The sequence below is a fragment of the Zygosaccharomyces rouxii genome, assembly GCF_000026365.1.
Source record: "Zygosaccharomyces rouxii strain CBS732 chromosome G complete sequence".
NCBI classification, from domain to species: Eukaryota; Fungi; Ascomycota; class Saccharomycetes; order Saccharomycetales; family Saccharomycetaceae; genus Zygosaccharomyces; species Zygosaccharomyces rouxii.
Window position 1 is genome coordinate 761654 of NC_012996.1, and position 25071 is coordinate 786724.

The 25071-nt window shown below is 39.1% G+C and overlaps 12 protein-coding genes and 1 non-coding gene across 13 annotated transcripts; 4 read left to right on the forward strand and 9 right to left on the reverse strand.

The window, feature by feature from the left end:
- Positions 1–49: 49 nt before the first annotated feature.
- Positions 50–2569, reverse strand: CCM1 (Ccm1p; the record flags this gene model as incomplete). Its single annotated transcript, XM_002498364.1, has 1 exon — positions 50–2569. One exon carries the CDS (start codon positions 2567–2569, stop codon positions 50–52), a length of 2520 nt encoding a protein of 839 aa, XP_002498409.1.
- A 215-nt stretch (positions 2570–2784) lies between these two features.
- Positions 2785–3159, forward strand: CGR1 (Cgr1p; the record flags this gene model as incomplete). The annotated part of the gene is made up of 1 exon (XM_002498365.1): positions 2785–3159. One exon carries the CDS (start codon positions 2785–2787, stop codon positions 3157–3159), a length of 375 nt encoding a protein of 124 aa, XP_002498410.1.
- A 404-nt stretch (positions 3160–3563) lies between these two features.
- ZYRO0G09636r lies at positions 3564–3654 on the reverse strand. Its single transcript is given in 2 exon segments — positions 3564–3599; positions 3618–3654. It is a non-coding gene; the product is annotated as a tRNA-Phe (tRNA).
- A 183-nt stretch (positions 3655–3837) lies between these two features.
- ZYRO0G09658g (uncharacterized protein) lies at positions 3838–4839 on the forward strand (the record flags this gene model as incomplete). The annotated part of the gene is made up of 1 exon (XM_002498366.1): positions 3838–4839. The coding sequence occupies one exon, from the start codon at positions 3838–3840 to the stop codon at positions 4837–4839; it is 1002 nt and encodes a 333-aa protein (XP_002498411.1).
- Positions 4840–5129: 290 nt separating this feature from the next.
- On the reverse strand, positions 5130–6653 carry SCW11 (putative glucan endo-1,3-beta-D-glucosidase; the record flags this gene model as incomplete). The annotated part of the gene is made up of 1 exon (XM_002498367.1): positions 5130–6653. The coding sequence occupies one exon, from the start codon at positions 6651–6653 to the stop codon at positions 5130–5132; it is 1524 nt and encodes a 507-aa protein (XP_002498412.1).
- Positions 6654–7740: 1087 nt separating this feature from the next.
- Positions 7741–10185, reverse strand: CWH41 (mannosyl-oligosaccharide glucosidase; the record flags this gene model as incomplete). The annotated part of the gene is made up of 1 exon (XM_002498368.1): positions 7741–10185. The coding sequence occupies one exon, from the start codon at positions 10183–10185 to the stop codon at positions 7741–7743; it is 2445 nt and encodes an 814-aa protein (XP_002498413.1).
- Positions 10186–10590: 405 nt separating this feature from the next.
- RRN6 (Rrn6p) lies at positions 10591–13320 on the reverse strand (the record flags this gene model as incomplete). The annotated part of the gene is made up of 1 exon (XM_002498369.1): positions 10591–13320. The coding sequence occupies one exon, from the start codon at positions 13318–13320 to the stop codon at positions 10591–10593; it is 2730 nt and encodes a 909-aa protein (XP_002498414.1).
- A 227-nt stretch (positions 13321–13547) lies between these two features.
- TRP5 (tryptophan synthase TRP5) lies at positions 13548–15674 on the reverse strand (the record flags this gene model as incomplete). Its single annotated transcript, XM_002498370.1, has 1 exon — positions 13548–15674. The coding sequence occupies one exon, from the start codon at positions 15672–15674 to the stop codon at positions 13548–13550; it is 2127 nt and encodes a 708-aa protein (XP_002498415.1).
- Positions 15675–16031: 357 nt separating this feature from the next.
- Positions 16032–17459, reverse strand: PGD1 (Pgd1p; the record flags this gene model as incomplete). Its single annotated transcript, XM_002498371.1, has 1 exon — positions 16032–17459. One exon carries the CDS (start codon positions 17457–17459, stop codon positions 16032–16034), a length of 1428 nt encoding a protein of 475 aa, XP_002498416.1.
- A 270-nt stretch (positions 17460–17729) lies between these two features.
- ZYRO0G09790g (uncharacterized protein) lies at positions 17730–18530 on the reverse strand (the record flags this gene model as incomplete). Its single annotated transcript, XM_002498372.1, has 1 exon — positions 17730–18530. The coding sequence occupies one exon, from the start codon at positions 18528–18530 to the stop codon at positions 17730–17732; it is 801 nt and encodes a 266-aa protein (XP_002498417.1).
- Positions 18531–18614: 84 nt separating this feature from the next.
- FMT1 (methionyl-tRNA formyltransferase) lies at positions 18615–19703 on the forward strand (the record flags this gene model as incomplete). Its single annotated transcript, XM_002498373.1, has 1 exon — positions 18615–19703. One exon carries the CDS (start codon positions 18615–18617, stop codon positions 19701–19703), a length of 1089 nt encoding a protein of 362 aa, XP_002498418.1.
- A 332-nt stretch (positions 19704–20035) lies between these two features.
- On the forward strand, positions 20036–22315 carry SCT1 (bifunctional glycerol-3-phosphate/glycerone-phosphate O-acyltransferase SCT1; the record flags this gene model as incomplete). Its single annotated transcript, XM_002498374.1, has 1 exon — positions 20036–22315. One exon carries the CDS (start codon positions 20036–20038, stop codon positions 22313–22315), a length of 2280 nt encoding a protein of 759 aa, XP_002498419.1.
- A 267-nt stretch (positions 22316–22582) lies between these two features.
- PIB2 (Pib2p) lies at positions 22583–24553 on the reverse strand (the record flags this gene model as incomplete). Its single annotated transcript, XM_002498375.1, has 1 exon — positions 22583–24553. One exon carries the CDS (start codon positions 24551–24553, stop codon positions 22583–22585), a length of 1971 nt encoding a protein of 656 aa, XP_002498420.1.
- Between the last annotated feature and the right edge of the window lie 518 nt (positions 24554–25071).

Below are 25071 nucleotides of genomic sequence, written 5' to 3' on the forward strand. Positions count from 1 at the left end.
AAAGAAAAAAAATAGAGAAATTCCAAATAGGTGTCTGATTATCATCATATCACAATTGGAAATCACGGATCTTTTCATCTAACAACTCGATTGAAGATTTCTTGTTAACAATGTCCAGTAGAATGGATATACTTTTCTCGTCCTCAAGTTTCACTAAACCTTCATGCAAACCTTTGACCATATGGTATTTCCAATCGATAAATTTTCTAGTGGACATTACGATCGCTAAAGCATCTGTCAGCATGTTTTGACGGGCAAAGAATTGCACCATAAGTGCCGCAAATTGAGTATCGCTTTCAATTCTCCTTTTAGAATCCATTTGTTGGAAGAGTTTCGTCTTTCTATATTCACCTCTACTTTGCCATGCATCTTTGGAGATTGCTGAATCTTTAAAAGCTGATGCAGCTTTCATCATTAATTCATAGATATAATTCTTTGCGACTATTTTGTGCTTCATGGATGCAAACCACTTAACATTCTCATCCATTTCAATTTGATTTATTGCAAGGTCCCTCTCGTGAGAATTGGGTTCCACCCGTGACTCCACCAATTTTAAACCTTTGTATAGCTTTTCGATTCTACTTTCTAAGTCGTTTTGCTGAAATGTAAACTCTTTCAATCTTAACATGAATTCTATCCTATCACCATTTTTAATTGGTATAGTTAAAAATGTCGTTAGAGATTTAGGATTTAAAATGGAGTGATTGACTAATTGAAACTTCCATTGTGAAACTTGGTGCAGTATATTGAACTGTAATTCATCCTGAGTTGCTGATTTTGAAACCATCTCTTGTAATCTAGTTGTGTCAAATCCCTCAGGCGTGTCTCTCAAGTCGTAATAGCCGCCGAATTCAAGATTAAATTGCCACAAGGCTCGAGATTCGGCTAAAATTTGCCATGCCTGATTCATATCGGATATCGGTAGCATGGGTAATTGTACTTTAATTTCATCATCAAGGTCGTATCTACCAGCGTAGTCCACACTGTTTAAAATATTCCTTCTAAGCTTTATACCCTTTTCATAACCCAGTAAAATCGGTAGCTTGTTAGGACGGAAATTAGCATATGCTAACAATAAAAGGTTGAATAATTGAGGATCTAGAGCAGTTTGCCATATTTTTTGTGAATCGAATTTACCTTTCCAATATTTAACCACTTCCTTATACTTCCTCGTAGTGTATTTGTAGTAAAGGGCCCTTGCAAAACCAACATCACCATCGTAAGCGGCTAACGCCATCATAGCCTCTAGCGTATGATAGAAATGGGTTTCGTGTTTCGTATGATCGAAAGTACTTTCTAAAGTGTGAATATATTTCCAACCCAATAACCTTAACGAATCGGCCTTACCTTCGCTTATGACGTTGTCAGCACTTGCTCTAGCCATTGTTTTGGCCATTATATTTAGCGTTTGTATTGACGGTTGCAATTGTCTGTCGAGCATCTCTTCGTACAAGTCAATGGCCTTGGCGTAATCTCTTTCTCTATTACACAGATGCAGAACAGAATTATAAGTGGTCACATCTGGTGCATGAGAACTGGACAAAAATTTCATGGTATCGAAAACGTCCCAAGCTTGCTTAGAGACACCGAATTTGACATAAAATTGAATGACCGTGGTATAATTCTCTCTGTTTGGCGTGATTCCATAGTCGTTCTTGAATTTGGATAAGAAATACTCCATATTTTCAAAACTGACCGACTTGGTAGAGTATTTCAAGCAGCAGTTCAAAGAGAACTGGGTCATCTTGCTTGGTACATCAGGAGAAATTTCTTTGCTTTTATCGTATCTTTCTAACAGTTGCCTCATCTTCATAGTTACCTTGTCTTCTTCACCTGAAGTTGGTGGTCTCAGATTTGATAAATTTAGTAAAAGAGTTTCATACATAAGGCGATTGAAGCATGTAATATCACCATTTTTGGTCTCCAAAAGCATTATATCCAACTTTTCTATATTTTCATATGAAAGATTCTTGACTTTTCTCAATATTCCTGAAGATATGATGGGCATACTTATGTCTGATAGACGTTTCTCCGTTGTGTAAAGTTTCGATATTATGTCGTTCCAATTTTGATTATCCTTGTCAATTAACCTCGCCAGTAAAAATCCATCATCATTAATCCTTTCCTTAATCTCAACAGGGATTAATTTCTTTAGCTGCTGGTTTTCAGCGGATAAGATGAGTGTTGAAAGATTCGGTTGAGGAAGTGGTTTCTCAAAAGCTGGTGCTTCTAATTTTCCAAACAGCTCATCTGCACGCTTATCATCATCTTCTGGTATGGACTTAGCCAGTTCTTCCTCTGCTTCTAATTTCTTGGTATTACTGTCCGCCAATTTGAATTGTTCCTTTAAATTCCTCGTAAACTCCTGTAACTGTTTTACTTTAAATTCCAATGCTCTGGAATCTTGAGGATCAATCCCTCGAAGATCAAGATCTTTGCTAGAAACATTCTTTATCCTCCGCCTCTTCCTTCTCATTGGTGATGGTTTTGCAGGTATAACAGCGGTTCTTCGAGGTACTTGAATCCATCGAAGTACATTCCAAGATCCTCTTGATTTCAAGGAGAGCATCGTGAAACGATTTTTATGCGTATACAATAGCCTAGTGGGATCTGTTGGGATCTATCTACCAGGTTTTCATTAGTATTACTGTGAGTTTTTCAGTCATCTCATCTCAAGGCGATGCTCATCGCATAAAATTTTTCAGATGTCAACATACTAATAACCACTATTAATCACCTTCAGAACTATTTAGAAGTCGATAAGTCCATATTTCAAGTCCTATAATGAGCTCTAGTGAAGTGGGAAACAAGGAACTTGATAATTCCAAGGTTAAGGGTGTACCAGTTAGTGGTAGAACGTGGAAGGTAGACAAAGAGCAGCTTAGGGTTGGTAGTAGGCAAGTGAGGAATAAGAAGTTGAGATCATGGGAGTTAAAGCAGCAGAAAAGGTTAGAAGATAAGCAGTTTAAGGAGAGGATGAGACAGTTGAAAGAAGACAAAGAACAGGAACATCAAAAATGGATACAATCATTGAGAGAAAGAAGGGAGAAGAGAGCAGAGAAGGAGAGGTATGAAATGTTGGCTACAAAGATGCATGCTAAAAAGGTTGATCGTATGAGAAGAAGGGAGAAAAGAAATAAGGCATTGAAAGAGCGTTAGTGAGGGAGTCTTTTGTGAGACTTTCTTGTAAATTTTTTTTTTTTAAGAAAAAAAAAGAATAAGTTCGACCTAGAATTCTGGTTTGGGAGACGTTAAATATTTGTAGATTATTTAATGAAATTTATCTCTACGGAGTCCATCTGTTGGTAATTAAATACAAAATTAAGGATCTGTAGGATTTTTTGGATACTCATTGCATGATTTATGATTTGTTGCTGAAAACCTACTTTCAGCGGGCGATGAAGTCTTTAATCAAAATTAATTGTAAAAGTTTCAAAAATTACTGAGGCAAACCAAGGTTAATTCCCTGAAGATTTCTCAATTCTTTACACTCATCTCTTGTTCTACATACTATTCTATTTGGAAGCTTCCAAGAGCCCTACATAATAAAAAAGAAAAAATAATGCGAATTCTGTGGATCGAACACAGGGCCTCCAGATAACTTAACCGAAGTTTTTCTTCAGTCTGGCGCTCTCCCATCTGAGCTAAATCCGCATATCAACTGTTGAAGATGTGTATTTTATTTTTGATTTAAGTACAGAGGAACACATCAGCTTACAATTTCATCGGAAACCTCTTAATTTATAATGAATACAATGAACTCATCGCATTAAAGCTTGGTACAATACAGAATGATTCAATACCGTTCGAAACAAAAGAGCTGATAGGGTCTTCACGATGGGTCCTAAAAAGCAGGGACATCTACTTGAGATCATTGACGAGGATGTGCAATCGGTTAACGCGTTCCAAGGGAGATTAAGGAAGATTAGTAGCAATTCTAATGGTCATCAAAATGATGAGGATTCAAATCATGATTCAAAGAGACGCAAGGTTCATAAAGATGGATCATCGAAATCTAGTGGTAAAGATAATGATCATCATGACATAATGGAAGGAATAAGTCAAGAAGATTTCAGACAATACCATAAGGCCAAGGATAGAGTACGAAATTTCTACAAGGAGCAGCATGAGATGCAAACCATGGCATATAATTTGCAAGCTAGAGTAAATTACAAGACAAAGACCAGGGCAAAGATGACAATTTGGGACGCCCTTTGTAAATTAAGCGAACTGATAGATGACTCTGACCCCGATACCGAATTATCACAAATTGATCATGCTATTCAAACTGCGGAATCTATAAGAAAGGATGGTAAACCAAGATGGATGCAACTTGTCGGGTTAATCCATGATTTGGGGAAAATATTATATTTCTTCGATAGTGAAGCTCAATGGGATGTTGTTGGCGATACTTTTCCTATTGGATGTCGATTTGCAGAGGAAAACATATTTTATGAATTTTTCGAAGGTAACCCAGATAATTCCCATCCCATTTACTCTACCAAATATGGAGTGTATGAACCCAATTGTGGACTAAATTCAATTCTTATTTCTTGGGGCCATGATGAATACATGTATTATATCGCCAAGAGTCAGTCCATATTAAATGAAAAGGCACTCGCGATGATACGATATCATTCATTTTACCCTTGGCATCGTGAAGGTGCCTATAGATACTTAATGAATGAAAAGGATTGCGAATTACTCGAAGTGGTACAAGATTTTAATAAATACGACCTATATTCCAAATGCTCTCAAAAGTACGATTTAAAGGAGCTAGAAAAATACTACAGGGATCTAATTGACGAATACTTCCCACAAAAGTATGTAGAATTTTAACATGACAAGGAAGGCAGTGGATCCGTTTTTTTTGTTTATAGTAACAATTTTTATTGAGCTTTTATTTAATAATACAATATATATAATATCTAATGTAACAAAACTTAATACAACTATAACCAACTAAAAGTTGTTATATCAAAGTGAGGTAAGGTAAAATGCAGAAAAAAAAAAAAAAAACAACTAATCTAAATTAGTAAGAACGAAAGGAACGGAAAAGAAGTGAAAAATCGTAGACACATTAAAAGTCTTTTGAGATGTTAATGTTTGTAACTCATGAATTGAATGATTCAATTGAATTGACTTTCAATCCCAAACCATTGTTCAATACCGTAAGGACCTGGATTCTTCCACTTGTCATTAAAGAAGGATAGGATTGTCACATTGTTGTTCATTTCCTCTAGAATCGAGTTTATAGCGATTCTTTGATTTTCCTGAGTAGGCTCTTCTTGGCCAATAATGTAACCGTTAGATGGGTAACCAGTTTCAGTAACAAAAATGTCCATATTACCACATGCATTTTGAGCCAATTGAACTTGACCCTTGACGAAGGAACCAGCATCGTTTGCATCAATACCAAAATCGAAGAAAGAGTGAGGATTCACACCTACGAAATCGATACCAGAATCTGTGCACAACTGTGGATTCGTTTCGAAAGTGACTGGTGGTTCACTAGTAATAACTGCACCTTGGTAACCAGCATTTCTTAATTGACTCTTGACAGATTGTATTTTGGAGATTAAATCGCTGACACTGCAGAAACCAGAGTTGATAGCTTCGTTACCAACAGTAATGAAGTCAAAAATATCCCAGCCGTTTTGTGTACCGTATTGAATCAGAGATTGGACAGCGTCGTCGATTGAGTTTACACCTGATTGATCAATCCATAAACCTTGATTCACTTTCATTCCCAATCTGGTGGCAGCTGGTAAAATGTTCTCGAAAGCACCGCAATCGGCACCATAGACTCTTATTCTGTGAATACCCTTAGACTGAATTTCTTGTAGATCTGCGTTAACTTGGTCGCTAGATTTGCAGGTACTGTCGTCATTGTAAGGAGTGTAGGAGATAGCGGTTGGAACGGAAACAAGACCACCACTACTACTAGCACTGCTTGAACTACTTGAAGGAGCTGAACTTGAAGATGCAGGAGTCCATGAGCTAGAAGGAGTTGCAGGGCTGGACGAAGAGCTGGAACTGGAAGATGGGTAAAGAGTAGTCCACTGGGTAGAGCCAGCTGGGGCAGGGGAGGAAGATTGACTAGAGGTAACTGGAGCAGGGGAAGATGATTGGCTAGAGGTAGCTGGAGCGGGAGAAGAGGATTCGCTAGAGGTAGCTGGAGCAGCAGAAGAGGATTCGCTAGAGGTAGCTGGAGCAGGGAAAGATGACTCGCTAGAGCTTACTGGAGCAGGAGATGGCGATTGGCTTGAAACGGAAGACAATTGGGTAGTACTAGATGCGGCTTGGGGGGAACTTGAAGGTGCTGGTGAAGACCACGAATCGGAGCTCGATTCTGGAGTCTGGCTTGGTTGTTGACTGGCCGCAGAAGAAGTTCCATAAATGACCGAAGTGACAGGTTCAGCGGTTGGATCCACATTGGGTGGCACCAAAGTTGTAGTATAAGTGACATCACCGTTGACAACGTAAGCGACCGTAGGAGCTACATGTATTCTGGTAGTAGTGGAGTACATATCCGTATTGGTGTGAGTTGGGGCTGTATGCATTCTGGTGACAATTTCTCTTTTCACAGGCAATGCTGCAGCTAAGGAATGTAGAAAGGCCAGGCTAGCTAATAATTGGATAGCGTTAATCATTGTATCAGATATGAGTGATCAATTGTAGGAAATCTGAAAGAAAGACTTAATGAGAGTAATATTCAATTTGGTTAAGGAACGGTTATAATATTTGATGCTAGCGCTTGTAAACCTAGTTGGAAATAATGCCCGTGAAGTGAATAATTCTTTGTTGTTGAGGGATCGAAAGTCTATATTCTTTGTTCTTATCGAGCTATAATGAGAATTCTTCAAAAACTGATTGATTGTTACAACTTTGGTCTCGTTTTATATCCAATTCTTACAGAAATTGCTATGATTCCGATTGCAATTCATCGATGCTCTACACCAGCAGTGCAACAACCATTGCTGAACAATGGCTAACCTTCGATGTTTTGCATCAACAGTCTGCTACATGTTAGAAAAAAGTTTAGTATTTGTTTCTTGCTTGCTTGTGACTAGTCACCTACGGCTTTAGCATCACAATTGACTAGCTGTGAGCGGTCAAACCCGCCTCCACTAGCTGGTAAATCCCAAATGTTTGTTGATAGTTCATGTTTAAAGTCATGCTGGTCTTCGAGGTTAAAACCATCGTGCGGCTGCATTGAAAAATCGATGCTGGCTTCAGTCACGTGCACAAACGTATTGTTAAGTCGACATAATGGAAGGCTGACGTTGCATTGTTTATTTGTTTGGGTTCACAGCTTCTGCAACACCGTTCCATTCTCTTCTTTCTTCTAAGAATGCTTGGTTAGAGATGCTGGTAGCACTTTCTTAATAATTAACTTCGCACTTCGTACCTACAAAAATATTTGCATAGAGAGTATGTACATAGAACTATGTGAGCTGACGTTTGTTGACTTCCTTGTTCCATTGTGTAGAACTTTAAAGAAAGCCTCGAAAGGTTAGCGTTAGCATATAACGTTTGTTGACTTTCTTGTTCCATTGTGTAAAACTTAAAAAAACGAAAAAGAAGAAAAACAAAAATACATCAACCTCCAAAGATTAGTATTTTGTCCATCATCGTGATTAAATGCTGCATCTTGGCAAGCCAAGTCTTACAAGTCTTACCAGTTTCTTAAAAAATCTCTGCTTGTTGTTGTTTGCACTTTGAGAGTAGACTAACCAATCAAGCATGACCCATGACGTTGACGATCAACGCAGTCCAGCCTGTGAAATGTTCTATACCTTGACCTTTACCAGTTTTTGGATTGAATTGCTCGTAGCAGTAACCAGTTTTCTCCCAATTATCGAATACTGTGTCAATGAGATTCTGTTTTAATGCTTGGTAAAGTTTCTTGGCATCTGAAGGAACCTTCTTGTCCTTGGAAACTACTTCTGGGTAGTAGAATTTCAGTGCATCTAGGACCAAGTAGTTAATATTCATCCACACGGGACCTCTCCAGTAGTTTTCATCCTTACCGAAATATTCATCGTCCCTGGAAAGCGATAGAATACCGTAGTCAGAAAATAACTTGTTGGAATCGCTCAGTAGAGATACAATTTGGTCCAGTTTTGGCGAATCCTTAGGCATCAATTTTAATGCGAATGGTAGAATTGAGACATAACCTGCATGGCAAGAGAAACTGCGCTGGTCATCCCACTCACCTCCAACAGTAACATCACAGTAGTAACCGTCTTCTTCAGACCAGTGAATGACGTCTAAATTTTCCACAATACGAGATTCAATGTCACTGTACATCTGCTCGTCCTTTTCGAGGCCAAGGATATGGGCAATTTGGCGCATCGATCTGGTCATAATTCCTACCCATGCTAGTGCATCTACATCCAACTCTGAATCATCCGGTGGTTGGGCTCTTGGGTAATCATCCATACCGCTAGGTAAACAGTGGGTTACTGTACGACCCCTCCATCTGTAAGTTTCATTTACGTAAACCTTGTCCAAAATGCCGTCTTCTTCTAAAATGTCCAAATAATCATCTAGGGAACTTTGTTGGGATGTTTTAAACCAGTTGTAATGCTTGAGTAGCTTAGGATAAATCTTTTGTGCATAGGTGATCAACAATTCGCTATTATTTTCTAACTGATTATTTCCTGCAGTTGCGTCTTCTTCGCCGAATCTATTCATAGAACCTTGGTTTGCTTGTTCAATGGCTCTACCCAACATTTCACTAAATGCTAGCAGTAATGTTGGTGGGTTGGCAATATGTGGGTTTTGGACCGCAAATCTACCAGGAACCCTACTACGAGCCTCTTCACCTAGTATCACTTCTCTTGCAACCCAACCACCGTCTTCGATAAGTTCGAACCAGCTCAAACATATCTCTACAGCTAGATCAAAATCGTAATCCATTATCTGCAATAGATGGAACCCTTCATCCCAATAAAATCCACGAGGGAATGCGGCTCTACTGGGGACGCTGGTAAATAAACTCAAAGGACCTTCTTCCTGAGGATGGGTGAATGGAACCTCTCTAAAAGTATCCTCATCCAACTCGGTGGTACGATCCACCAGTTGCTTACCGTGGAAATATCCGATACCACCTAAAAGATTCGATAACGTCTCCATGGCAAATTTACGGTGCTCTTCATCCTGGAAACTGAATTGGAAATTCCTGTTAAATCTAGCGGTAACTTCAGCTAAAGTGTAAGAAATCAAATTGGAAACATCTTCAGAAGAGGAAATCCTTTCTGACGCTTTGACCTTGTTGTATACCACGTCTAGTTCAAATCCCTTGGGATCAGAATTATCAAATGTGTTCTGCAAAAAGTGGAAATTGCCAGGAGGCAAGCCATAGATATTTCTCACTGTGAAAACACTGGGGATCAAAGAAGTATGGACATCTTCGGGTTGGGTTTCCAAAATTGATTTCACTGAATCTGCCAATAATGTTTGAAAGACATCCTTTGCTTTCCAGACACTGTCATCCGGGACATTCATAGAAAGGTGAGAAGTCTTAGATGCATCACAACCGGGAACAATCTCCATCGAAGATAAAGCACGATCTTTGAACAGTTTACCGCTGTTGCGCTTGACAGAAATCTCATATTCACCCAATTCTGTCGAGACACCATGAAACTTCATCGATTTAGAACTCTTAGAGCCCATGTTAACCAATCTAGAGTTTGAGTTTTCACCATTCTGGTTCATGTAGAGTATAATTGAAGCAGTAGTATCTCTGTTAGCATCAATTGGTTCTCCATGCAACCTGACTGCCCAATTCTGGCCGTTGTGACTCTTGGTGAAATAAATGGTCAAATTCAAATTGTTATCATCATCGATAATAGTTTCTCTACCACCCAATCGGGGATCATAGACATCCCAACCATATTTATTCAAATGATCTCCCTGGTCAACAAAGTGTCTTAACCTGGTTACACCATCAGTTCTGGAGTTGTCGAACCACATAATACCCAATTGGAATGGCGTTTCATCCACATTACGTGGGCGTAAGCCAAAATAACAATTGGGCCTATAAGGCGCCCACAAGAGGGACTGCTCCGTATACTCTTCAAATGACAAGTCATTAGAAAAGGCCTTCTGTGAGGCCAGAGCCCCAATTGAAAGGCAGAAAATATTTAACAAAAGCTCAGTGACCAGCATGATTAACATTGAGTCAACTTGAACTTAGCTTCCTTGAGCAATGATGAACAGTTTGTTCATTTTAAGTTACAATTTATCATCGGACCCTTTTGACTCGCGTCAGCAAAGCCCAAACTCGAAGAAAAGTAAAGGCTGAATTCGATACTGGAGATCAAAAAAAAAAAAAAAAAAAAAAAAAAAAAAAAAAAAAAAAATAATAATAATAATTATGATTATTACTAAGATTTTGTTACATGTTTCTTCCCAGTTGCTTAAGTTTAAGGGGAATTTAAAGATGCCAATATTGCTCCCACATAAATCTCCTGTGTAGTGTTAAAAATACCTTTACCTTATTACATTACATGACATACTGAAAAAACAAATGCAGACATAGATACAAAATTTATCCTAAAGATGCTAATTTCATGCAGAAAATCAACCAAAACCACCAATCCTTTTCTTCTTCCTCCTGGGCCTCTGTGAATTTTGAGATTGGGAAAGCATTGGTGTAGGCGATGACATCAATGAAAATGCTGGAGTCATTGTGTTTGGAAGCAGGCCCCATTGGCTCCCAGAAATTCTTGATGACGAAAGATCCTGCTCAGTAGGCGTAAATGGTACGTTGAAAGAAGATTCGGTTTGAACGGAATGCGGGTGACGGCGTCTTCTCGTAGATTTAGATTGCGAAGATTTAATAGTAGGAATTTGTGATTGACTACCGAACAGGAACTGTGGTCTGCTGCTTTCTTGTATGAGCCTATCGTCAGATGTTTGATCTCCCATAAGTTGAGACTCATCCTCATCCCAGTGGCTTATCATCTCTGAGTAAGGCTCAGTCAATGACTCTCGTAATTCGGTTTCTATTTTATCGTAATTTGCAGATTTATAAAACCTTAAAATGCTCCACAAAATACTGTCAAATACTTTACGAGTCACCGATAGAGAATTAGGAGTAACTATGTCCCAACATTGAAGCAACTTACTAAAAAATAAGTCAAAGTTCATTGTTTCCTCTTTTATTAACAACTTGGAAATGGTTTTAAAATCGGTCAAAACTATGCCCAAATCTCTATAGTACTCGGAAAGCTGATGTAGAAGCGATTCCAGCTCTTCCATGCTTTCGTATTTCGTTGGAACATTCGTCAAATCACTCAACAGAGGTTGTACCTGTTCAATATCCATTTGCTGGTTTTCCCACGATTCAACAATACCATTTATAGCCTCTGAGAGCTGATAACCAAAGTTTTGGAAAATTTCACTGTCAGGAGCAATCGGTGTTTCTGGCTCCTCAAACATTGTCACTTTAGTTTGACCAATAAAGAACCTCACTTGATCAATATGTCGAGCAATGGGCGGCAGGAGCGAGGGAACTGCATCCATACGCTCGGGAGTAACAAACAATTGATCCTGAGGATCTGATAATTCATCGTTGGTGAGAAAACAATGCATCAACCTGTTCGTACTGTTGTCTTTGAAAAGGAAATTCAACCAAAGTTTCTGTCCTTGAGTATCCGACGCAATCCACCTCTCTTCCTCGTTGTATGGGAGAAAATGCATACTACTGATTCCCTTAAAGACATGAGGCATACATATTAGAATTGGTCCATTGACAGCCTGGACTAAATGGCGATCTTGATCGTGACAAAACCCATGAACATAAACCTTATCGTGACCCTTGGAGAAAATGCAAGTCAAAATTAACATTTTAAATCCTAATGGCATCTTTTGAATGGAAAGGCGCAAAGTTTGATCAGTTGGATCAAGACAATGTTTCCATGAGATTACTCTCGAAACCTGTTCGTTCCCGCTTTTTGTACTCACAATGATAATCTCTTTGGATGTTAATAATGCGCCAAATTCATCATCTATTCTCCTATAATCTCTCAGATATGACCAAGTCTTTGCTTGAACGACTTCTAATTGCCAATCATTTTCAATATCCAATTCAACCATTTTGGAAGCATCAATGATCAGCAGTTTCGAATATGAGGAAGACCATTCGATTCTTTTCCAATTAGATAACTCTTCCGGATCGAAGATTGAACCCTTCAAGTTTGGAAGAAATCGTATTCTACTACCAGGCTTGATAGCTTTTGGCAGACGAGCAACCCCCCAATTACCTTTAATATCTACCACGGCAAACTGTTGTAATTCCCATGGATTGAATACGAAATCTGCGAAAGGAAAATCCCCAAATGACGTGGATTTTAACGGTTCATGCATCGAGTAAGATATATGTGAAGTTTGAGGGTCGATATTATCAATTTTAATAAAATGTAACGCATTTTCAGTAAGAACACCAACAGTATCACTACAACGCCCTAATAAACTCGAAACATCAGCAATCTTTATACTCTTGATGCTCGCCTTTAAATCTATCGAAGCAAAAGTCCCCAATTCATCGTCTACATTTTTTGCAAACAATTCTTGTAGCCATTGTGCACCATTTGCCAAGTGTAGTTTATTCTCTGGCAGAACCGCTAATTTTAAAATCGAATTGGTCTCTCCTGAACAAAATGCAATTACTGTCTGTTGATCGCTGTTGCTTCTCAAATCTCTCGCCGTTTGAATATTTCCAGCAACAAATAGATCATTAACCACAGGGTCAAACATAAGTAATTTCTCCGTTTCTCTCTTTGATTTTCTTCGTACTGCCGCCAAATAATCACTTTGTGTAATATCATTAATTAAAGTACCAGGAACGTAATCTTGTGGTGAAATTGGTGACCCATATCTTGTATCAAACATAGGGTCCTTGTGGAAGTCTATACCTTGGAAAACGCTAAAATTCGAAGGAATCGAAGGCGAAAGTCTCTCCCACCTTAAATCCTTAATAATCGTCTCTTTCCATTGTTCATTAAACTCATTGTCATCATCTAATACTTCATCATCTACAGGAGAATCATCTTGCAAATTCCGTAAACTTTCCATTCCATCTTCATCATCATCCTCTACTATGAAAGTAGATGGATCATCTAGTACAATGGCATCTTTACCTATTTGCAATTCATTCAAATTGAAAGGCATATCATCTTCAAAATGTCGTACCCATCCTCCATTCTTACCTGTTTCTTCCTGACTCGGTACGTACATACTGCTACCTCTGACGCCAACCGCCAACTGAGCACCTGTAGGGAAATGCTGCGGGAGTAAACCATCATCCATTATCAGAACATTAACCTCATAGATAATACTATATGCCCAAAAAGATTAGCATACAATATGACTGCCTCTTTAATACGACGAGATACGCGATGAGCTCCGTTCTTCGTTGGCACCCAAATTCTACATCCTAATGAATTTTGTACAAACTTCGGTCACACTAGACGAGCGCTGAGCGTTCGTAGTATAATCTATAATGTTAGATTTTATATATTTATGAAGCATTAAATTTAACCAGATGATGGGTCCTCTTCGAATCTCAAGTTCCATCCAATCTTAGGACCCAATTTAGGTAGAACTTCTGCTACGGATTGAACGTCCTTGTCACCTCTACCAGACACATTGATAATGATATGTTGATCTGGTTTCAAGGTCTTTGCCAACTCACAAGCACCGTAGACTGCATGAGAAGTTTCTAATGCTGGAATCACACCTTCTAATTGTGACAATAATTTGAAACCTTGCAAAGCTTGAGCATCAGTGGCTGCTACAAAATCAGCACGACCAGATGCCTTCCAGAATGCTAATTCGGGACCAACACCAGGATAATCTAAACCTGCAGACACAGAGTGAGTATCATGGACTTGACCCTCTTTATCTTGAAGGACGAAGGTCCTCACACCGTGGAAAACACCTGGTCTACCAGCAGTCAAAGTAGCAGAATGGTAATCAGTATCAATACCATCACCACCTGCTTCCACACCGAGAAGTTTGACGCTTAAATCTTTTTCAAAAGGTGAAAACATACCACTGGAGTTAGAACCACCACCGACACATGCAACGACAGCATCAGGCAATTTACCGTCGTTAAGAGCGGCAAATTGTTCTTTAGTTTCTTGTCCGATAACACTTTGGAAGGTACGCACCAAAGTTGGGTATGGATGAGGGCCAATAGCAGAACCAACCACATAGTAAGTTGTCTTTAAATTACTGACCCAGAAACGGAATGCCTCTGAGGTAGCATCTCTTAGAGTCTTAGTACCGTTAGTCACAGCAACCACTTTAGCACCAAGGATTCTCATTCTGAAAACGTTAAGAGCCTGGCGACGAACATCTTCAGCACCCATAAAGACGGTACAACCAAGACCGAATTTAGCACATGCAGTAGCTGTGGCCACACCATGTTGACCTGCACCGGTTTCTGCAATGACTTCAGTCTTTTTCAATCTCTTAGCCAATAAAACTTGAGCTAAAGCGTTGTTAATCTTGTGAGAACCGGTGTGGTTCAAATCTTCTCTTTTCAACCAGATTTGAGCACCGCCAATGTATTCAGAAAGTCTAGCTGCCTTATGCAAAGATGATGGACGGCCGATGTAGGAGTACAAAGATCTGAAATCTTCCCAGAATTTTGGATCAACAACTGCCTCATCAAAACCTTGTTCCAATTCTCTTAAACATGCATGTAACGCTTCTGGTACGTATTGACCACCGAAATCACCAAATCTAATTGGGAACTTGTGGACTTCTTGGAAGGTGTTAACTAATTCCTGTTGCTGTTTTGCGATCTCAATGGATTTTTTCTGAATTTCTTTGAACTCCTCCTTAGACAAAGTACTATGTGTGACACCGTTCAAGATTTCACTAACGTAATTCTTTGCGACTTCTCCACGTTTACCCTCAGGAGCTTCACCAACCAGGGTGATGATCTTAGACCCGATGACGACACCATCAGAGTGTTGACCAACGTCCAAGAAATGTTGCCTGTGGGAAACACCGAATCCAACTGCAATTGGAATTTCTTTGGTATACTGCTTCACACGATTCACCAACTCATCCAAATCATTTGCCATCGAAGATTGAGCACCAGTAGTACCCATTCTAGAGACCACGTAGACAAAAGAATCTGCAACTTTAGACAAAAGTTCTAATCTTTCATTTGTGGTTGATGGTGCCACTAGTGGAATCAAACTCAATCCATTATCTCTAACGTAGTTTCTTACCTTGAGAGCTTCTTCAGGTGGTAGATCCACAATGATAAACCCGTTGACACCAACTTCAGCTGCATCTTTAATGAATCGTTCTTCACCGTAGGTCAAAATTGGGTTGTAATAACCCATGAGGAGAATGGGCACGGTAATACCTTCTGCTCTAGCTTTTGCGACCAGTTCCAAAGTTTGCTTCAAAGTGACGTTATTTTGAAGGGCTACAGTGTTAGACACTTGAATCGTAGGACCATCTGCGATTGGATCCGAGAATGGCATACCTAATTCGATCACATCAACACCACCTTCTTGGAAGCCTTTTAGAATTGGAATAGTATCTTCAACTCTAGGGTAACCAGCGGTCATGAAGGTAATAAGAGCATTACGACCCTCTTTTTTTGCATTGGCAAAAGTCTGTCTTAGTAATTCTGACATCTTTGTTCGATACACTAAATCTATAGATGAAAAAAGTGGGCTGTCAGTCCAGTTTTATATGAGAAGTGATACTCTTGGTAATATAATAACACCGGTAAATGATTTCAAACCACTTTAAGGCCTACTAGCTCTTATACTTATAGTATTACTTGTTTATTGACTCAAGTGTATCGCACCAGAATTTTTCACTCGAACCTCGCGATGACTCTTAAGCGCTTCAAGAGGGTAACATCAATAGAAGTAATACTACTGTTGAGAATTAAGCATTAAGAATTAGTCTTACTATAGCCACAAAAATTATATAAAGACCCACGGAACTTATGCAATTGCTGCTGTTGCTACTGTATTACACAACTGTCATATGAAGTCCATGTTTAAATTACCAAAATCCAAATTGTTAATATCCAATGGGTCGAAATCCTTTCCTCCCCGACTTCCCCAATTCTGTTGATTGTCCGCTGCCATGTTCATGCTCAAAATATTTGCCGGTGTTATAGTATTCATATTAATTTGAGCCTGGGGTAGCTGTCCTGAGTGTGGTGCCATACCATACTGCGGCTGAGAAGGATTCTGCTGAGCCTGTTGTTGTTGTTGTTGCTGCTGCTGAGCCTGAGCCTGAGCTTGAGCCTGGGCCTGGGCCTGGGCCTGAGCCTGAGCCTGTTGATGTCGTTGCTGCTGGACTTGTTGTTGCCTCTGTTGTGTCAATTGTTGTGATAATTGTTGTGTTAACTGCTGAGGTAAGGGTTGTGGAGGATGTGATTGCGAAAGACCAAACCCTGAGGGTGTGTTACCCAATGGTGACATCACATTATTCATCGGTGTGTTCATTGTACTTGTTGGTGGGACACCATTAACCGATTGAACTGAATTTCCCCCGTTACCATTAATATTACCATTAGATGCACTCATTACATTACCACCACCGATAGCTGGAGATTGTACATTCTGAGGTGTAAAATTTGACGATGACATTATTGGTGTTGGCACAGATCCTATTCCCATACCCATATTTAGACCTGATGGGGTTCTCTTCGGTTGCCGTGGTTTTCTTGGTTTTTTAGAAGATGGTGTAACATTATTAATTGTAACCCCTCCAGATGGTGTGTTTACATTACTACCAGGAGTTCCTGCATTTGATTTGCTTTTCTTTCTCGATTGAACAGAATTGACAGAAGGTGCTGAATTTCCATTGATTTGTTGTTGTTGTTGTTGTTGCTGCAGTTGAAATTGTTGCAGTTGTTGTTGTTGCAGTTGCAGTTGTTGTTGTTGTTGCAATTGCTGCTGCAATTGCTGCTGCTGTAGTGGTTGAGCTTGTTGTGATTCCATTACAGATTGTTGTGACTGAGGTATTTGTTGATTTGGTTGATTTAGTTGTTGTGCGGAGAAATCATTTCCATTCCCGTTTGTCGCTGATCGTAGCGTTTCTAGCGGTAAATACCTTTTATTACCATACCTTTCTGCATATTCAGGAACAGTATCAAAAAGTGGTTGCAATTTGGTAAATTCTTCAGAAACTTGTTGCATACTATTTGTCAATTCTAACAATTTACTCTTGATCAATAAAAATTTTTCATCTGGTGAAACTTCTTGCATCTTATCAATAGAGGACATCGTCTGCAGAAAATCATTAAATTTCAGTCTCATCGGAAGAATAGACCCCTTAGTTTCATTAATCGCTCCCATTACACTTTCTTTTGAACTGTCTCCAGATGAGAGTTTTGATTCTAATTCATCTAATTTCATATTAATAGATAATATTTCTGACAGCTCTTCACCACCAGACATATTGGACAATAACTTCTCCAATTACCAACGACACCTCAATGCAATTTAAAGAACTTTTAGATAGTTGTTGATATCAATCTTTAAAAGTACTCCAAAGTTCGGTAAACTTGCCTTTAACCTTGTTCTGCTGAAAAAAAAATAATCGACCGAACCAGCTACAAGCGGAGCGTGAAAAGTGACTCACTAGAGATGAGGCGGTTAAAATCTCTGGTATTATGGACAATTAGGTCTGAATTCGTATCAATTGGACTGATATATACTTTCTGCAGGTCATGTTTTGGTACCTCTCTTTAGGACGAGTGTTTGTACCCCACCAATGGATTCTAAAGGCCAATCGTTAGGTATATCAGAATTTCCAACCATGTTGTAGAACCAGCTATCTAAAACATAATCCAGTGTTACTTGATTGTAGCATGTCTTGATGTACTTATAGCACCTCTCTTTCATATGTTGGAAGGCCGCGATCGATGTAAGGAATTGTATTTGCCTCCTGGGTAGATGGGACAATATGAAAAACCATTGCGAAGGTGATTCGAGATTTATCAGATAGATACTCGAGAGACGAATCAATTGTCTTTCTTGCACTGTGATAGATGGGCGGCGGTTATTTGCTAAGATAGAGATACATTTCGATAGATTCGACTCGACATGCGATGAATAGAGGGCATACAGTTGCTGGAAATGTGAGTCAGCAGGGAACTTTTGAAACATAAAATTGAGTACCAAATTGCCTAACTTAGTGAAATCTTGTTCTCTGAAGAAATAATCATATGACAACTGATAGACTTCGTATACGAATGCTATGAGAGTAGGATCATCTCTACTATCATTAAAAACACTTACAATAGCTTCTCTCAGTTTTCTCAAGCCATGATCAACTGTATGCTTATCTTGCGACTTTTTTATTCTCGATAGTAATTGTTCCCTAGCGGTTTGATCTTTCTGTAAAATGCTTAAATCGGAACCCCTGCTAATCAACGATTTATCACTCAAGGGATCATCAAGAATTTTCTTACTGGCATCCTTTGAGAATTTAAGCCTTCTTTGTTCGAGTCTGGTGGATGGATCCATTGGATTTGTTGATGGATTATAGATTGAAGATATCTTCGTCTTGTAATTCTACAAGAAGCGCATACATGAATATTAAATAGGGAAATGAATTTGATATGGAGGTCGATAGGTAGAAGGTGGTACTCTTTGAACGTTCTTTATTTTGGTAGTGATGAGTTCAGCATCCATTCGTTAAGAGCATTGAACGAGTTGAAGGGTCGATCTGTGGACAAACTACAACTAGTGACAAGACCACCTAAATGGTGCGGGAGATCCAAATCTATAAAGAAAAATGTACCCATTGTAAATGTTGCTGATCAACTAGGGCTACCACCTGCACGGCACTGTGATTCTCGTGAGGACATGTTACAACTCATTGACTTAGTTAAATCACACGAGTTTAACATGATTATAGCGGTATCTTTTGGTAGACTAATTCCTGCACAACTTTTAGAACAAGTACCGTATTCCCTAAATGTCCATCCCTCACTTTTACCCCGTTACAAAGGTGCATCCCCCATCCAATACACTCTTCTGAATCAAGACAGGTATACTGGTGTTACAATTCAAACTCTGCATCCACATAAATTTGATCATGGGTCCATTGTTGCCCAGACTATACCTCTCAAAGTTCAAAATTTGGTCCAAAATCGTACTGTATCTGAATTCGAGCCCGGTTTCCCAAAACGAACAGCCGCCCTAATGGATCAATTGGGTCTACAAGGAGGATCTTTACTCAAGCATGTAATAAATGACAAATTATATGCTAGTCCGCCTGCTTTAAACCCTCCTTATAATTCGTGCTATGCATCTAAGATAACTTCTGAAATGAGACGATTACACTGGCCACAAGACACAGCAGAGACTGCCATAACGAAATTAGAAACTTTGGGACCTCCATATGTTTTCAAGCAAGTCGATGAAAATAAATCAAAGACTATGGTGGATGAGACTCCTGTTAAAAGAATAATCTTCCACAACTTCGAAAGAGCGGATTTTCTACCGTTTTCAAAGGCAGGAGAATTTATCTACAATGACAAAGACCAACACATCTACGTTCAATGCCATTCAGATGCACTTAAAATCAAGGAACTACAATTTGAAGGGTTTAAGATGGAAAAACCTGAACAATTCATGAAAAGTCTGAGGAAGAGGTGCGGTACAGGAACATACCAAGCACATACCTTTTTGTAGAGGAAAAAATACCCTATAATTTGAATCTACTATAAATGCTCCCACGATTCTTCAGATCTCTATAAAATTCAAAATATTTGTTTTTTTTTTTTTTTATGTAGTGTATCAGACCGATATTTGTCGCATAAGCTTAAAAGCGAGCCCTTTCTCCAGCTTTTTTAAACTGAACTTTATTTAACTCACATTATACCAGTCAACTAAAAAGGTTAATAGATATAAGAGAAGTCTTGGCTAGCTGGTATTCGGGTCGCCGTTATATTATTAGAGTACCCTAAAATTCATATACTTTTTGATAAGGCACTTTAAGGAACTACCGTGGCTAAGATTACCCAATGATGCCAGTTGATGAAAAAACTACCGGTGGCTCATCTACTACTGGGTTTAGCACTACCAGTGGTGATACTGAATTAATTGCAAGAGATTTGGAGCCAGCTACTTCTCCAAGCAGCAAAAGTAGTACTAATGAGGAGAAAGAAGACAAAGATAAGGGGAATGAAGCCCACCCTCATAAACAACCGTTCTACAGAATTTTAATCTACAATATTATTCTGGGAATGTTATTGAATATCTTTGACTGTTTCTTCAGAGAGATTAGAACCCGTGGTGGCTATAAAGTTCCCAGACAAGGTCCGGTTATCTTTGTTGCAGCACCTCACGCCAATCAATTCGTTGATCCTGTTATCTTGATGGGTCAAGTTAAAAAAGTTGTCAATAGAAGAATTTCATTTTTAGTTGCTGAAAAATCTTTGAAAAGAAGGGCAATTGGTTTCTTCTCACGTTGTGTTATGTCCATTGGTGTCGTTAGAGCTCAAGATAATTTGAAACCCGCCAAGGGTAAGATTACCATTGACCCTGAAAATCCAAGAAAGTTAATTGGTCATGGTACCTCTTTCTTAACTGACTTTAAGCCAAAAGGATTAATTGGATTGCCTAAATCATTAGGTAATGTGGAAATCGATTCAATTGAAAGTGAAACTGAATTAACCCTTCGTAAGGAATTTAAAATGAATAAACCTGAAGTCAAAAGTATTTTGACCAAGGGTACTTCTTTTAAATATGCCGACAAAGTGAATCAATCACTTGTGTATCATAAAGTTTTTGAACATTTGGCTAGTAACCAATGCATTGGTATTTTCCCTGAAGGTGGTTCTCACGACAGAACAGATCTTTTACCATTAAAAGCCGGTGTTGCTATTATGGCACTTGGTTGTATGGACAAACACCCTGAATCGAATGTGAAGATTGTTCCCTGTGGTATGAATTATTTCCATCCTCACAAATTCAGATCAAGGGCCGTTGTTGAATTCGGGAATCCTATTTCAATCCCACATGAACTGGTTGAAAAATACAGAAGCCCTGAAACTAACCGCGAAGCCGTTAAAGAAATGTTAGACACAATTTCTGAAGGGTTGAAAGCTGTTACCGTTACCTGTTCTGATTATGAAACTTTGATAGTCGTGCAAGCAATGAGAAGATTGTATGCCGGTCACTTATCTTCCCGTTTACCATTGTCGATGGTCGTGGAAATGAATAGAAGACTCGTCAAAGGATATCAAACCTATAGAGAGGATCCTCGTATTATCAGTTTGAAGAAAGAAATCATGACTTACAATGCTCATCTCAGTCACTACAACATTCCAGACCACTTGGTGATGCGTGATAGAATGAGTTTTGCTAAGAATCTATGGTTGCTATGCTTCAGATCTCTACGTCTACTGGTTATGTTGGCTTTTGCATTGCCAGGTATTATTATGTTTTTGCCTATTTTCATTGTTGCCAAGAGAATCTCTAAGCAAAAGGCCAGGGAGGCTCTTGCTGCATCAACTGTTAAGATTAAGGCCAATGATGTCATTGCTACTTGGAAAATTTTAATTGGTATGGGGTTGGCACCATTACTATACACGTTGTGGTCCATTATGATCTCTTATTTGTTAAGACACAGATTCCCCGGTAACAAAATACTCACCTTCGTAATTTCCTACTTCGCTTGTTCTGCTGTCACTTACTCCGCATTACTTGTTGGTGACATCGGTATGGATATCTTTAAGTCACTAAGGCCGCTATACTTGTCAATCACAACCCCGCAAGGTCTTAGAGACTTACAAAAGGAACGCCACGCCCTTGCTGAAAAGATTACTGAATTGATTAATACTATAGGGCCCGAACTCTTCCCAGATTTTGATGCAGATACTCTACGTCATAAATACGAATTGGATGATGAAGAAGAAGATAGAAGGACAGCAGAGTTGAAGAGGAGAAGATTACTCAAGAAGCAGAAGATTAAGCATGAGGTGAAAAGAGCCGAAAGAGCTAAAACGGCTGAAAGGGAAGAAAATGAAAACGATGGTCACAGCACCGATTCAGATGCAGTATCCCTTGTCAATAGTGAAAATTCACTATCCAACATCCCTATTTTTTCAAATCCTGCAAATTTAATATCTGAAGGGTCCACTTCATCCGCAGATATGTCGTCAGGTTCCGAATTCGCTGTTGAAGAAAAAATTGGTGCCAAGGACGGAGTTAGTAGCAAGATTGTACAAGCGATATGGGAGAAAAGAAGTGTGGAGGATCACGAAGGTAATAATCATGATGATGCTGATGACAGCGAATAAAGTCATGCATCTCAATTTTTTCCGTTGAGTGATTCTAATGACAAAGCATAATCTTTATCTTTGATCCAACAATATGAGTCATGTTTATATTTAAAATTAAAGTTTATAAATTAAATAAAAAAAAAAAAAAAAAAAAAAAAAAAGTCATTTGCAATAAAAGTCATTTGCTCAAGTCATTTGTCTTTTTCATTAATTTATCTTACAATCTGTTTAGTTAAAGTTACAGATGATAATAATACGATTTCTAATATAAATAAGAACAAAATTTCAAAAACTACTCCAATTCCAATCTGCAGGTACCGACCCTGCAACACTACCGATGAAATCTCCCTTTGAATCATCATTTTGAACATTAATACCTTCCACATTTTTAGGTGGTGTTGCTGCTGCTGCTGCTGCTCTTGTCGGCTCAACCAAACCACCGTGTTGATTGAAATTACCCAATTTTTGGCTCTTCCACTTTGGATTCTTTACCACATTTTCATATTCTTCTAAACATCCATCACATATCTTTGACAGTGTACCTAAACCACCACCACCAATGATAAAACTTGCATCACTATTTAAGTAAAGCCAATGACCTAAGTGTTGTTGGCAAAAAATATCACCGCAATGTCTACAATGGTGTTTCCGTTCCCAAAATGTAAACAATTTATGGCAGTAATGACAAGAACCTCTCTTGTTATCATGCAGCCAATGACGTTTGGTTGGCGGAGCAGGAGGATCTAACAGTTGACTCCAGCGATTTTCCATTGAACTGTATTCACCATTGGGAAAAAACCAAAGTGCAATTTGACGACGACAGGATTCCATCACGGATGAACTTGAAGAATGGATACTTGCCGTGGACGAAGCACTAGTATTTTGACTGGAATGTTGAGCCTGTTGGTGCAAATTGCGCGAGGTTATCGTCTGATTATTAGAAACCAAAGATTGTGGTGGTGATGGTGGCCTTACAAAATCCTCATTTGTTAAATTTGTCTCTGAAACGTCCCTTAGTACAGCTGGCAAATAAAGTGGTTTCTTGGGATTGTTTATCTGTTTTACACACCTTCTAGAAGAAGCATTTGTGGGTGTTGTACCACTTGTAGGTGGTACTCCCACTTTTTGTTGTGTATTAAGTTGTTGACCTGGTTGTTGGATTACCTCTAAGGATGCCTTTCTGATGCTTTGAAGCGACGGTTGCTGTGTAACCAAGCTTGCAGCAACGTTATTATTATTATTATTATTATTGTTACTGCTGTAGTAATTATTGTTGTTATTGCTTCCCTGTGGGAAGGAATCCAAAAACACTTTTTTATTACCGAATTTCAGATGTGTCATAGCTTCTAAATCCTGACTGCCTTCATCAATGGTCCTGCCATCTCCATCACCATAGGACAAGCTATTGTTGTTACCGTTATTAGAATTATTGTTGTTGTCGTTGTTAATCAAGGCTTGATTAATCCCAACCCCCATGGTCGAACTTCCCCTTAGATTGGATAATTTTCTCAACGCCTGCGCGGTGAGTCTCTTCTGCATAACAACATCGTCTTCCTCCACTTCTTCGTTTTCCACAACTGTCGACCCATTAGTCTTCACAGACGCATTATCCTTCTTTTGTAATTGTTTCTGTTTCTGCTGCTGTCTCTGTTTAACGCTATTCGCATCCAAATACAACCTCTTATCATCCGTAAACGGGAGTCGCAGTCCAATTTCTAAGTCTTCATCACTAATCCTGCCACTTGTAACACTATTAGTGACGCCTTTCTTACGTATGGAAGACATCGCAGGTGACTGAATCTGTTGATTGATCCTAGCTAAGTTAGTACAACTCAAGTTTCTCTGATCTTCATTAGTCTGCTGAGGTTGTTGACTTTGTTGCTGATTCTGGTGAGCATGTTGATGGAACATAGGTTGTAGTGAAATGGTAGAAAGCACGCTCTGAGCTGAATGTGTTCTTGCTCTTGGTGGTACAACTTTCTGTTTTTCAAAAGTTATCGTAGACATAGATTTACCACCATTACTTGAACTAACAGCATTTGACGAGGATGAAGACCTCGTTGAATTGGCTTTTGGTGAGGGCTTGTCATCACGGTTGATCGCGTCATTACTTGCGTCACCGTCTTCTTCCTCTTCGTTCTCCTCTCGTATGGCTGGGGTCTTACCCCTGTTGTATTGTTGTTGTTGGGCTGGTGGTGTTGCTGCCTGAGTTTCTTGAGGCAGAGTATCGCTTGCCTGACTATGAATACTGCTCATCCTATGACTCGTTAATTCTTAAAATTTCCTAACCATGTATCGTATTTGCGGCCAACTTATTTCTCTAGTCTAGAAGCTTGCCTTTGAAATGCGATTCTCTTAAAAACTACGGAGACTTGCCAAACAAAATGAAAGACTTCCCTTGCAATGACAATACTCCTACTTTAACCTATTGTAAGAGGTATTCAGGAGTATTAACCTTTAGAACACTGACTTGCTTGACTCTGCTTATACTCTCTTATCGCTCGCTTGTCGATGAGAAATACAGAAACAGGTTTCTTTTTTTGATTGGGCCTTTTCTTCTTTTTTCGCCGATTGAGCGAATTAGGAATACTTTCCCTTTTGGGAGCAGGCAACCGAATACAAAAGCTGTCCGAATAGAGGGGCTGCTGGACTGGTAGGGGCTGGTTGTGAGTACTGTATGCAGGGGAGTACTGTCCGGAGCATAATGCATGAGAGGAAGTGCTCGAGCAGACAGGAGCTGCTCGAGAAATGTAGAGATACGCTAGCGGTCGTCG